The sequence below is a fragment of the Haliotis cracherodii genome, unplaced genomic scaffold (genome assembly GCF_022045235.1).
Source record: "Haliotis cracherodii isolate W230 unplaced genomic scaffold, xgHalCrac1.p SCAF_24, whole genome shotgun sequence".
NCBI classification, from domain to species: Eukaryota; Metazoa; Mollusca; class Gastropoda; order Lepetellida; family Haliotidae; genus Haliotis; species Haliotis cracherodii.
The window spans coordinates 904,442-917,488 of record NW_027266280.1 but is presented as its reverse complement, the minus strand read 5'-3'; the positions used below and the strand labels follow the sequence as shown (position 1 = coordinate 917,488).

The following is a 13,047-nucleotide window of genomic DNA, read 5'->3' as shown; positions in this document are numbered from 1 at the left end:
TAGGAATATTGAGGTCTTATCGCTTAGATATCAGTGCTAGAAAATATTAAAGTTATATACCCCCCGTTTGGACCAGTACTAGGAAATAATGAGTTCATATCACCTTCGTTTGGGCGAGTGCTAAGAGATGCAGAGAAATACCGCGTCCGCGTACCAATGTGAATATATCAATGTACTCTTTTTACCAACATGAATTTAGTTCAAGTGTCACTTGAATGTATTCCATATACCACTGTGAATATATTCCAGGTACCAATGTGAATGTATTCCATGTACCAATGTGAATGTATTCCATGTACCAATGTGAATGTATTCCATGTACCAATGTGAATGTATTTCATGTACCACTGTCAATGTATTCCATGTACCAATGTGAATGTATTCCATGTACCAATGTGAATGTATTCCATGTACCACTGTGAATATATTCCAGGTACCAATGTGAATGTATTCCATGTACCACTGTGAATGTATTCCATGTACCACTGTGAATGTATTCCATGTACCAATGTGAATGTATTCCAGGTACCAATGTGAATGTATTCCATGTACAATGTGAATGTATTCCATGTACCAATGTGAATGTATTCCATGTACAATGTGAATGTATTCCAGGTACCACTGTGAATGTATTCCATGTACCAATGTGAATGTATTCCATGTACCAGGGTGAATGTATTCCATGTACCAATGTGAATGTATTCCATGTACCAATGTGAATGTATTCCATGTACAATGTGAATGTATTCCATGTACCAATGTGAATGTATTTCACCTACCATTGTGAATGTATTCCATGAACCACTGTGAATGTATTCCATGTACCACCGTGAACGTATTACATGTACCACCGTGAAAGTATTACATGTACCACTGTGAATGTATTCCATGTACCAATGTGAATGTAGTCCATGTACCAATGTGAATGTATTCCATGTACCACCGTGAATGTATTACATGTACCAATGTGAATGTATTCCATGTCCCAATGTGAATGTATTCCATGTACCAAAAGTGAATGTATTACATGTACCAATGTGAATGTATTTCATGTACCACTGTGAATGTATTCCATGTACCAATGTGAATGTATTCCATGTACCAATGTGAATGTATTCCATGTACCACTGTGAATGTATTCCATGTACCACTGTGGCTGGTCTGCTGGAAATAAACACAGATTGACTGATTGTTCCGCTTGTTAAATTTTATTCATTCTTTCTCATCAATAGATCTTAACTGGTTTGAACCAGAACATGATGCTATGTACAACACAGGTAACATACATGTGGTACTGCCCACACTCCCTCCACGCATACAACACCTTTACAGCAATGATGGGAATTTATCATAAAACAATATTCAACCATATATGGTACGTATTGAAGTTATTGGTCTCATTGGCATCAATTTGAAATTACCGTTGGCACTAAAATCAACATGACGCCCTGGTTATCCTGAAAGTCTGTTAAAACACGCCCGGGTCGAGGCAGTGTTTGTTTCCCTCAATGATGATTGCAGTGCTCTCAGTCGTTAGCGGTAGTGTGTGCATACTTCGACCTTGTATGCGCAACTCAGTGCGTCAACATGGAAAACACATGAACACAACCTCAAAAACAGACCTATCAAGTAGCTGTATTCTTCATTACCACGTTAACACAGTCATTCCACAATGTGATCATGTTGATAACAATGGCCACATACACAACGAGTGTTTACGTATGGATCGGGGACTATGCACCATTTGAAAAAGATGTGGAGAATAATTGGTTTAGTATTTTCCTAAATGGAAAATATAACAAAAAACATGTGTTGCTTTATTGCCATGCTTACTTACAAAAGAGTTGCACAAAATACGGATAACTAGTTTTATGTATATTACGGTATACAAAATATAATTATTTAGATGCTTCTCGTCACGAACCGCCCGTTCTCCAATACGTAATCAAACAAGGTTGGGCTGAAGAATACAAGTCCACGAAGGTCAGTACCAAGTGTAGGACCTGGATATAGACGGCAATGACTATGCGTTGTGTAATAGGGAGTGTAACAAGCCACATTCAACATGCACATTACATCTGCATCACACTGGTCTGTAAATCAGGTGCGTGGCTACATGAGCGATGACACAACATCAGCCGACTCATGTATTTCAACCACCCGATCTGGAATATCGTCCTCCATCTTTGTGGCAATCTAGCATCCTACTCCAGCTGGGAACAGATCTGGCTATACACTGATTAATGAAGCGGTAGAACAACGGATGAAGCACTTCAATCCTAGGCGTCACAACATCGAAACTTTAAAGTTTTACATCGAAACATTAAATTTCACTACATGTACATTCCTAATTACATTTGTTAAAAAGTATACCATCTTACGAAATGTGTTTATAAATCACTACAAACTTCTTGCGAACATCTGCATCTATACCAACCCATGTAATCCAATGCAATATATGTAGTTCCTGGATCTCTGCGACTCTTGGAATGGTCGTTAATTCCACGCTGATTCAGTGACTGCTATACGTAGTGTCAGCTCACAGACGGCGAGTGCCCCCACCCCAACACCTTGCCACACCGCATCCCATCAATTCTTCAAAAAATATTGGCTTCTTCATTTTCTAGAATACTGATTGCATATTGATAAAATAAGAAGTGTAATTTCTCATCAAAAGTTAAAGTGCTGAAGAGAAGAAGAGCACGAATAAAACTATTATTGGTGAAAACACCATATTTGTGCCATGTGAAGTCGGACAGTTTCTGTATATCACTGTTGTCCTCACAGGCGCTTCCGTCGTGGACATGGGTGGAGACACGAAGCCGTTGTTCTTTATGATGTCAGAGTAGTATTTTGACGAGAGCTTAGGGACCCTCGCTCTGGCCGGGTCTGTCTTGTTGATGGCGAAAAGGCCAAAGCTGACGTTGTAGCCGTCTCTCCACTCAAAGCCGTCGAGGAGGCTGTAAACGACGTAGCCACGGACGTCCACGTTGTCTAATTTTATAGCTGAAAAGAATCAGAATTCCTCAGTATTATGATTAACATGTCTAATATTATAGCTGAAACTAAACAGAATCTAATCTTGTTGCTGAAACGATACGATATTCTCTTGTGTTTTAATCTAGTTGTATAATCTTATAGGGAAAAAATACATCATTCTTAGATGCTTTTATCTCGTTGACTTATCTTGTAACTGAAACGAAAATACATTCACATACATTGATCTGGTTATCTAATCTTGTAACTGAAACAAAAACAGCATCTTTTGGTGTTTTAATCTAGTTGTGTAATCAAGTAGTTAAACCGAAACAGCATTCCTTGGTGTTTTTATCTAGTTGACTAATCCTATAAGTAAAACGATACGACATTCTTCGATGTTTTTATCTATGTGTCCCCAAAGTCAACATCGCATAAACCCATTGATAATTGTAAGCTTACCTTTGTCGCGAACACCTTGCGTCACCATGGATTTTCAGTGATACATTCATTACAATTGTCACCGCTATTTTGCCTATTACGCTTAATGGAGTCTGCTTTGATGGAAAATCGACACTGGTCATTCTGTAGCATTGACGTTTTATACTTATTTTAAATGGTGTGTGACTGAAGCCATATCATTATATCGCTATGACAGACCAGCCAATAAACCACAGCCCTTGGTAATATTAGGAACCATTCTCGAAGGTCTCTGTGATATTGTTGTGTTACCTTTAAGAATTTCATTGGTGTGATGCGCAATGTATGATGCCCTGAGCTTGTCGTCGGTGGTGCCCGGGGCGTCGGACACGCCGTTCCCAGTGACGTAAATTGGAATGTTGCCATAACGCTCTCTAGCTCGTCTCAGGATTTGACGGATTCCCTTCGGGTAGACTCGAAGCCAGTCCAGATTTGTACTGGAACCAACACAGGGAGGTGAGGAGAGGTGAAGTGGGGTTTAACGTAGTGTCGAATACTTATGTAGCGACGTGCATGCACGTGCGTGTGTGTGTGTGGCTGCTTGTTCTAGTCCGGACTGATGCCGATTTATAGTGCTAGCACATTGAGATACCATGCCGCAGTTTCACATGAATACCCCACTTAGACACAGTACAATATTCTGACTCCGAGTCGACCAGACCTTGTCTTAGCAGCTTAATGCCGAGCGCCAGACAGGGTAACAACAAGTACCATCTTTTATCGTCTTTTGGTATGACGCGGACGGAGATCGAACCCCGGCCCGGACCTTCCACTCTACAACTACACCACCGAGGCGGCCAACACAGAGGGGGTGTGGTGGGACAAGGATTTCATAACATAGTTTAAAACATGTGTGTCATGGCAATGTTGTGGACGGCCACGACCGTTTACTAAGGGCGTCATTTGGTCGGTGGCATCACGTGCTTCACTTTCTTGACGTCAGTGGCCACTGTTCCCCCACTTCACTCATGCGATGCCTCAACTGTGTTTTATTCCAAATAATACAGGAATGTATCCTTCCAACTCACTCTAACAGTAAATTAAATGTGATATGTAGATTCCCGGGGACTCTACCTGTAGCGATCCAACTCACTCTAACAGTAAACTAAATGTGATCTGTAGATTCCCGGTGACTCTACCTGTCTCCTCCCATCTGACTCTAACAGTAAACTAAATGTGATATGTAGATTCCCGGTGACTCTACCTGTAGCGATCCATCTCACTCTAACAGTAAACTAAATGTGATATGTAGATTCCCGGTGACTCTACCTGTAGCGATCCATCTCACTCTAACAGTAAACTAAATGTGATATGTAGATTCCCGGTGACTCTACCTGTCTCCTCCCATCTCACTCTAACAGTAAACTAAATGTGATATGTAGATTCCCGGTGACTCTACCTGTAGCGATCCATCTCACTCTAACAGTAAACTAAATGTGATATGTAGATTCCCGGTGACTCTACCTGTCTCCTTCCATCTCACTCTTACAGTAAACTAAATGTGATATGTAGATTCCCGGTGACTCTACCTGTAGCGATCCATCTCACTCTAACAGTAAACTAAATGTGATATGTAGATTCCCGGTGACTCTACCTGTAGCGATCCATCTCACTCTAACAGTAAACTAAATGTGATATGTAGATTCCCGGTGACTCTACCTGTCTCCTTCCATCTCACTCTAACAGTAAACTAAATGTGATATGTAGATTCCCGGTGACTCTACCTGTCTCCATCCATCTCACTCTAACAGTAAACTAAATGTGATATGTAGATTCCCGGTGACTCTACCTGTAGCGATCCATCTCACTCTAACAGTAAACTAAATGTGATATGTAGATTCCCGGTGACTCTACCTGTAGCGATCCATCTCACTCTAACAGTAAACTAAATGTGATATATAGATTCCCGGTGACTCTACCTGTAGCGATCCATCTCACTCTAACAGTAAACTTAATGTGATATGTAGATTCCCGGTGACTCTACCTGTCTCCATCCATCTCACTCTAACAGTAAACTAAATGTGATATGTAGATTCCCGGTGACTCTACCTGTAGCGATCCATCTCACTCTTACAGTAAACTAAATGTGATATGTAGATTCCCGGTGACTCTACCTGTCTCCATCCATCTCACTCTAACAGTAAACTAAATGTGATATGTAGATTCCCGGTGACTCTACCTGTAGCGATCCATCTCACTCTTACAGTAAACTAAATGTGATATGTAGATTCCCGGTGACTCTACCTGTCTCCTCCCATCTCACTCTAACAGTAAACTGAATGTGATATGTAGATTCCCGGTGACTCTACCTGTCTCCATCCATCTCACTCTAACAGTAAACTAAATGTGATATGTAGATTCCCGGTGACTCTACCTGTAGCGATCCATCTCACTCTTACAGTAAACTAAATGTGATATGTAGATTCCCGGTGACTCTACCTGTCTCCTCCCATCTCACTCTTACAGTAAACTAAATGTGATATGTAGATTCCCGGTGACTCTACCTGTCTCCATCCATCTCACTCTAACAGTAAACTAAATGTGATATGTAGATTCCCGGTGACTCTACCTGTAGCGATCCATCTCACTCTAACAGTAAACTAAATGTGATCTGTAGATTCCCGGTGACTCTACCTGTCTCCTCCCATCTCACTCTAACAGTAAACTAAATGTGATATGTAGATTCCCGGTGACTCTACCTGTAGCGATCCATCTCACTCTAACAGTAAACTAAATGTGATATGTAGATTCCCGGGGACTCTACCTGTAGCGATCCATCTCACTCTAACAGTAAACTAAATGTGATATGTAGATTCCCGGTGACTCTACCTGTCTCCTCCCATCTCACTCTAACAGTAAACTAAATGTGATATGTAGATTCCCGGTGACTCTACCTGTAGCGATCCATCTCACTCTAACAGTAAACTAAATGTGATATGTAGATTCCCGGTGACTCTACCTGTAGCGATCCATCTCACTCTAACAGTAAACTAAATGTGATATGTAGATTCCCGGTGACTCTACCTGTGGCGATCCATCTCACTCTAACAGTAAACTAAATGTGATATGTAGATTCCCGGTGACTCTACCTGTCTCCTTCCATCTCAATCTAACAGTAAACTAAATGTGATATGTAGATTCCCGGTGACTCTACCTGTCTCCATCCATCTCACTCTAACAGTAAACTAAATGTGATATGTAGATTCCCGGTGACTCTACCTGTAGCGATCCATCTCACTCTAACAGTAAACTAAATGTGATATGTAGATTCCCGGTGACTCTACCTGTAGCGACCCATCTCACTCTAACAGTAAACTAAATGTGATATGTAGATTCCCGGTGACTCTACCTGTAGCGATCCATCTCACTCTTACAGTAAACTTAATGTGATATGTAGATTCCCGGTGACTCTACCTGTCTCCATCCATCTCACTCTAACAGTAAACTAAATGTGATATGTAGATTCCCGGTGACTCTACCTGTAGCGATCCATCTCACTCTTACAGTAAACTAAATGTGATATGTAGATTCCCGGTGACTCTACCTGTAGCGATCCATCTCACTCTAACAGTAAACTAAATGTGATATGTAGATTCCCGGTGACTCTACCTGTAGCGATCCATCTCACTCTTACAGTAAACTAAATGTGATATGTAGATTCCCGGTGACTCTACCTGTCTCCTCCCATCTCACTCTAACAGTAAACTAAATGTGATATGTAGATTCCCGGTGACTCTACCTGTCTCCATCCATCTCACTCTAACAGTAAACTAAATGTGATATGTAGATTCCCGGTGACTCTACCTGTAGCGATCCATCTCACTCTAACAGTAAACTAAATGTGATATGTAGATTCCCGGTGACTCTACCTGTAGCGATCCATCTCACTCTTACAGTAAACTAAATGTGATATGTAGATTCCCGGTGACTCTACCTGTCTCCTCCCATCTCACTCTAACAGTAAACTAAATGTGATATGTAGATTCCCGGTGACTCTACCTGTCTCCATCCATCTCACTCTAACAGTAAACTAAATGTGATATGTAGATTCCCGGTGACTCTACCTGTAGCGATCCATCTCACTCTAACAGTAAACTAAATGTGATATGTAGATTCCCGGTGACTCTACCTGTAGCGATCCATCTCACTCTAACAGTAAACTAAATGTGATATGTAGATTCCCGGTGACTCTACCTGTCTCCTTCCATCTCACTCTAACAGTAAACTAAATGTGATATGTAGATTCCCGGCTACTCTACCTGTCTCCATCCATCTCACTCTAACAGTAAACTAAATGTGATATGTAGATTCCCGGTGACTCTACCTGTAGCGATCCATCTCACTCTAACAGTAAACTAAATGTGATATGTAGATTCCCGGTGACTCTACCTGTAGCGATCCATCTCACTCTTACAGTAAACTAAATGTGATATGTAGATTCCCGGTGACTCTACCTGTCTCCTCCCATCTCGCTCTAACAGTAAACTAAATGTGATATGTAGATTCCCGGTGACTCTACCTGTAGCGATCCATCTCACTCTTACAGTAAACTAAATGTGATATGTAGATTCCCGGTGACTCTACCTGTCTCCATCCATCTCACTCTAACAGTAAACTAAATGTGATATGTAGATTCCCGGTGACTCTACCTGTAGCGATCCATCTCACTCTAACAGTAAACTAAATGTGATATGTAGATTCCCGGTGACTCTACCTGTAGCGATCCATCTCACTCTAACAGTAAACTAAATGTGATATGTAGATTCCCGGTGACTCTACCTGTAGCGATCCATCTCACTCTAACAGTAAACTAAATGTGATATGTAGATTCCCGGTGACTCTACCTGTAGCGATCCATCTCACTCTAACAGTAAACTAAATGTGATATGTAGATTCCCGGTGACTCTACCTGTCTCCTCCCATCTCACTCTAACAGTAAACTAAATGTGATATGTAGATTCCCGGTGACTCTACCTGGGCCAAGAGTTGTCGGCAGACATCTTTACGGACACGTCATCAGCGATGCTGGGTGCTGCAGTCGGGGGGTAATTTGTGACCCTCTCCACCTGGTGTGCTGTGTAGTAGCTGATACCCAGGAAGTCCGCCGAACCTGTGGCATGGGTGTATATCACTGCTGTCAAGCTTCTATAACACTGTTATATATCATATATCACTGCTGTCAAGCTTCTATAACACTGTTATATAATACATATCACTGCTGTCAAGCTTCGGAGACACTGCTATATATTATATATCACTGCTGTCAAGCTTCTATAACACTGTTATATATTACGTATAACTGCTGTCAGGCTTCTATAACAGTTATATATTATATATCACTGCTGTCAAGCTTCTATAACACTGTTATATATTATGTACCACAGGTGGCAAGCTCCTATAACACTGTTATATATCATATATCACAGCTGTCAAGCTTCTATAACATTGTTATATATTATATATCACTGCTGTCAAGCTTCTATAACATTGTTATGTATTATATATAACTGCTATCAAGCTTCTATAACATTGTTATAGTTTATATATCACTGCTGTCAAGCTCCTATAACATTGTTATATATTATATATCACTGCTGTCAAGCTTCTGTAACATTGTTATATATTATATATCACTGCTGTCAAGCTTCTATAACATTGTTATATATTATATATCACTGCTGTCAAGCTTCTGTAACTGTTATATATTATATATCACTGCTGTCAAGCTTCTATAACACTGTTATATATTATATATCACTGCTGTCAGGCTTCTATAACACTGTTACATATTATATATCACTGTTGTCAAGCTTCTGTAACACTGTTATATATTGTATATCACAGCTGTCAAGCTTCTGTAACACTGTTACATATTACGTATCATTGCTGTCAAGCTTCTGTAACACTGTTATATATCATATATCATAGCAGAAAAGCTTCTTGTAACACTGTTATATATTACATATCACAGCAGCCAAGCTTCATGTAACACTGGTATATATTATATATCACAGCAGTCAGGCTTCGTGTAACACTGTTATATATTATATATCACAGCAGTCAAGCTTCATGTAACACTGTTATATATTATATATCACAGCTGTCAAGCTTCATGTAACTGTTATGTAACATACATCACAGAAATCAAGATTCGTGCATCACTGTTATATATAATTGAGGTTGGGGTAGAATAGGTCTTTAGCAAACCATGATTTAACCAAAAACATGCGTTGCGCACGTTTTTACAAGCTTATCTATTATAAACGATTTAATACACTTCAATAACATTTTACGACCCGTGAAGATCCGGTTTAGAATTGATCTTCAGCAACCCATGCTTGCCGTAAAAGGCGACTATGCTTGTCGTTAGAAGCGACTAACGGGATCTGGTGGTCAGGCTCCCTCACTTGGTTGACTGCGTGTCATCGTATGATTATTTACAGACCGCCGTCATATAGTTGGAATATTGCTGAGTGCGATGTTAAACAACAAACAAACACTATCAGCAATGCTTCAGTTTCGACATCTTTGAGAGTGTGATGTGTCATCAGCAGACAGTTGGAGGTCGACATCATGTTTTTCAGTGTTATGTCTAAGACTGTTTGCATATACAACAAACAGCTCGGGGCCTAATACAGACCCTGGTGGGGCACCAAATATCTTCCTATGATGACAGCCTGCTGTCTGCCTTCTTTGTACGTTATTGCTTTAGTACCATAAAAGATTAAACAAAATACATGTCCAATGAACTATATTTTATAAGCTGTCCAAGAGGCTGTATACTTTCTTTTGATCAGTAGTTCATATAAAATCAAATATATTTCGCTTGTAAGTTTTTGACTATCTTATCACTAACCTTTTATCATTTTCTGCTCTTCCGTTGTAAGAACCGGCAGCCTCGAGGTCATGTTGCGGTACTTGCTTCTCAAGTGGACTTCCTGTCTCATTACAGCCGGGTAATTTCCATCTAAAAATACTGGGTCAGCCATCCAATCAGATTTGTAGGCAAACGATAGAGCTTGCCCGAACCAGTCTCCAGGGTCACGTGATGTCTTCGGAATATACCACGCCGAGCGAACTGCTAATCCGACCTTGCCTAAAATAATAATATTTACCATATTGTGGTTTGATAAACGCGGAGGCTCTTCATGATAGAATTCTTTTGTGCATTTTTGCACACAATTATTTGTCTGATGATTCTCTCGTGAAGCATGTCAAGACTCATGATGAAAACAAGGCATTCAACAGTTTTCTTAAAGGAGCATTTGGACATAACCTCAAAAATCAATGTTGGTCTTGTTGATGGTTCTGTACTGCTGGATAGTACAGAAATAAGTGTCAACCAGGCGAAGTGCCATATCAAATCGGCCCAGACAGATTTTCAGGGAGAGGCTTTCTAGAGGAGGAGTTATTGAACATCTTGTGGAAGGTCAGGCCTATGCGTACTTAGGGATGCAGATTAGGTACAAACTCCAGAATGCCCATATCAAGGACAGACTTCGGGCAGAGTACAAAAATAGACTAAAGAATATCTGGAGTTCAGAGCTGAACGCTCGCAATAAAGTCAAAGCCACAAATACGTATGCTGTGCCCGTCCTTTCAAATTCTTTTGGTGTTTTTGATTGGACGAAACAAGAACTGAGGGTATTGACGCCCTCACACGAAGAATTATGTCAGACAATAGATTCCACCACCCTCGCTCTTCCCTCAATCGCTTATATTTACCAATTATGATGGGAGGGCGTGGATTGATTAATGTGGAGGCTCTTCATGATAGAATTGTTTTGTGCACTTTTGCACACATTTATTTGTCTGATGATCCTCTTGTGAAGCATGTCAAGACTCATGATGAAAACAAGGTATTCCACAGTTAAAACGAGCCAAGGATGTGGGACATAATCTCAATGTCGGTGTTGATTTTGTTGATGGTTCTGTACTGCTGGACGGTACAGAAATAAGTGTCAACCAGGCGAAGTGCCATATCAAGTCGGCCCAGACTCAGTTTTTCAAGGAGCAAAAATCTGCTGAGAAGATCGGCAATCCTGCAGAGTCCTTCGCTTGGATGAAGTCGTCTGGCCTGAAAAGTGAAAAGTGAGCAAGCTTTCTGTTTGCTGCTCAGGACCAGTCACTTCCAACTCGAAACAGCCAATGTGTGATTTTGCATCAAAATGTGAATATGAAATATAGATTTTGTAATGAATTTGATGAGACTACCCAACACATTGTGAGTGGATGCCCAGCTTTGGCACAAACACAGTATCTTTAGCGAGTGGGGTGGCTCGATCATTTTATTACCGTCTTCGCCATGCTTGTGGTTTGGACATACAGGTCCACCCATGGTACGACCCAGAATATGTAGAGGGCGTCATGGAAAATGATAACTACAAAATCCTTTGGAATAGGCCCGTATACAGCCTCAGACATATCCAGGCCAGTAATGCGATTGCCAAGATTGAGGAAAAACATGGCAAACATGCAGACCTCGCTTTCGAAATGTCACGCTTGCATCCAAAGTACCAAGTTGTCCGGCTCCTTATTGTTCTCGGTGCCTTAAGTTTGGTATCTCCCAATATTTTGACTGACATTGGGAGAGTGCCCGGGTTTGCGATCAGGAATACGGCCCTCCTGACAACCTGGGTAATGCAGAAGGCTTCAATGTTGGGAAGTTTTCACATTCTCCGAGAAGTTGTGGGTGGGTTTGACTAGGCTGTGCTTCCTGGGAGAAGTCCCATTCGCTGTCTGGGCTGCGTGTAGAGGGGACAAGGGATCTGAGCTGATGATGAGCCTAACAAGCCTGACTGTGCCAGGATCACCCAAACCCTCTTTGCTGCATTTTTTATTTTAATCTGTAAATAATCCCTGATCCTGTTGTTAAGCATTGATCTGAATCGTTACCATAGTAATCTCGGAAGGGGAGAACATGCTGGTGCTCTTACAGTTATGGAATGGAATCTCCTTATATAACATGACTTGTCTAAGCGTACACCATCGTATCACATAGTGATTTATACTGTCTTATACATGGCACATCTTTATTTTATTACGTAATGCTAATAAACGTTACGTCATCGCACTGTACATGACGTCATATGATTCAAGAAGAACTGACTACACAGGTATGTAACACTGAATGCTATTACTCACCTCCCTGGGAATGGTGGAACTCTCGCTGGTATATTCGGTAGACGGAGGCGTGAGCCTTCAGCATGTTATGTGCGGCTGTATAACCTTCACCTCTAATACCAGGGGCGTGGTCGCCCTGCTCGTATCCTAGCAACGCCATTTTGTTCGGATCATTCAGAGGAATCCACATTTTCACCTGTGGAGGAGACACACCCATCACACTGACACTGAACCTGCTTCCTCATCATTATTTAGTGTTACAGGACTGTCACCCCACTGCTGGGGCACAAGACCATGTAGCCCACCTACGTATCCACTGATCAGAACATGAGGTTTCTGACATTCTATAAACATTTTCATAAGGCTTCATATTAATTGTTCCCTAACATGTTCGCCATGACGTGTAAGAAATGTTTCACTTGAATGCAAAATGTTAATGTTTTGTTTGTTTGTTGTTTAACGAAGCAC

General features: G+C 41.0%; 1 protein-coding gene across 1 annotated transcript in view; it reads right to left on the bottom strand.

Annotated features, from left to right (window-relative positions):
• Nucleotides 1-1,200: 1,200 nt before the first annotated feature.
• Nucleotides 1,201-13,047, bottom strand: part of LOC139472250 (lactase/phlorizin hydrolase-like) — a 49,785-nt gene continuing 37,938 nt past the window's right edge. The window contains exons 26-30 of the mRNA XM_071254639.1: nt 12,601-12,775; nt 10,313-10,552; nt 8,431-8,566; nt 3,709-3,893; nt 1,201-3,006 (exon numbers count right to left, since the gene is read on the bottom strand). Coding sequence (XP_071110740.1) covers nt 2,678-3,006; nt 3,709-3,893; nt 8,431-8,566; nt 10,313-10,552; nt 12,601-12,775 — 1,065 coding nt within the window. The 3' untranslated portion in view covers nt 1,201-2,677. The remainder of the gene's footprint in view (nt 3,007-3,708; nt 3,894-8,430; nt 8,567-10,312; nt 10,553-12,600; nt 12,776-13,047) is intronic.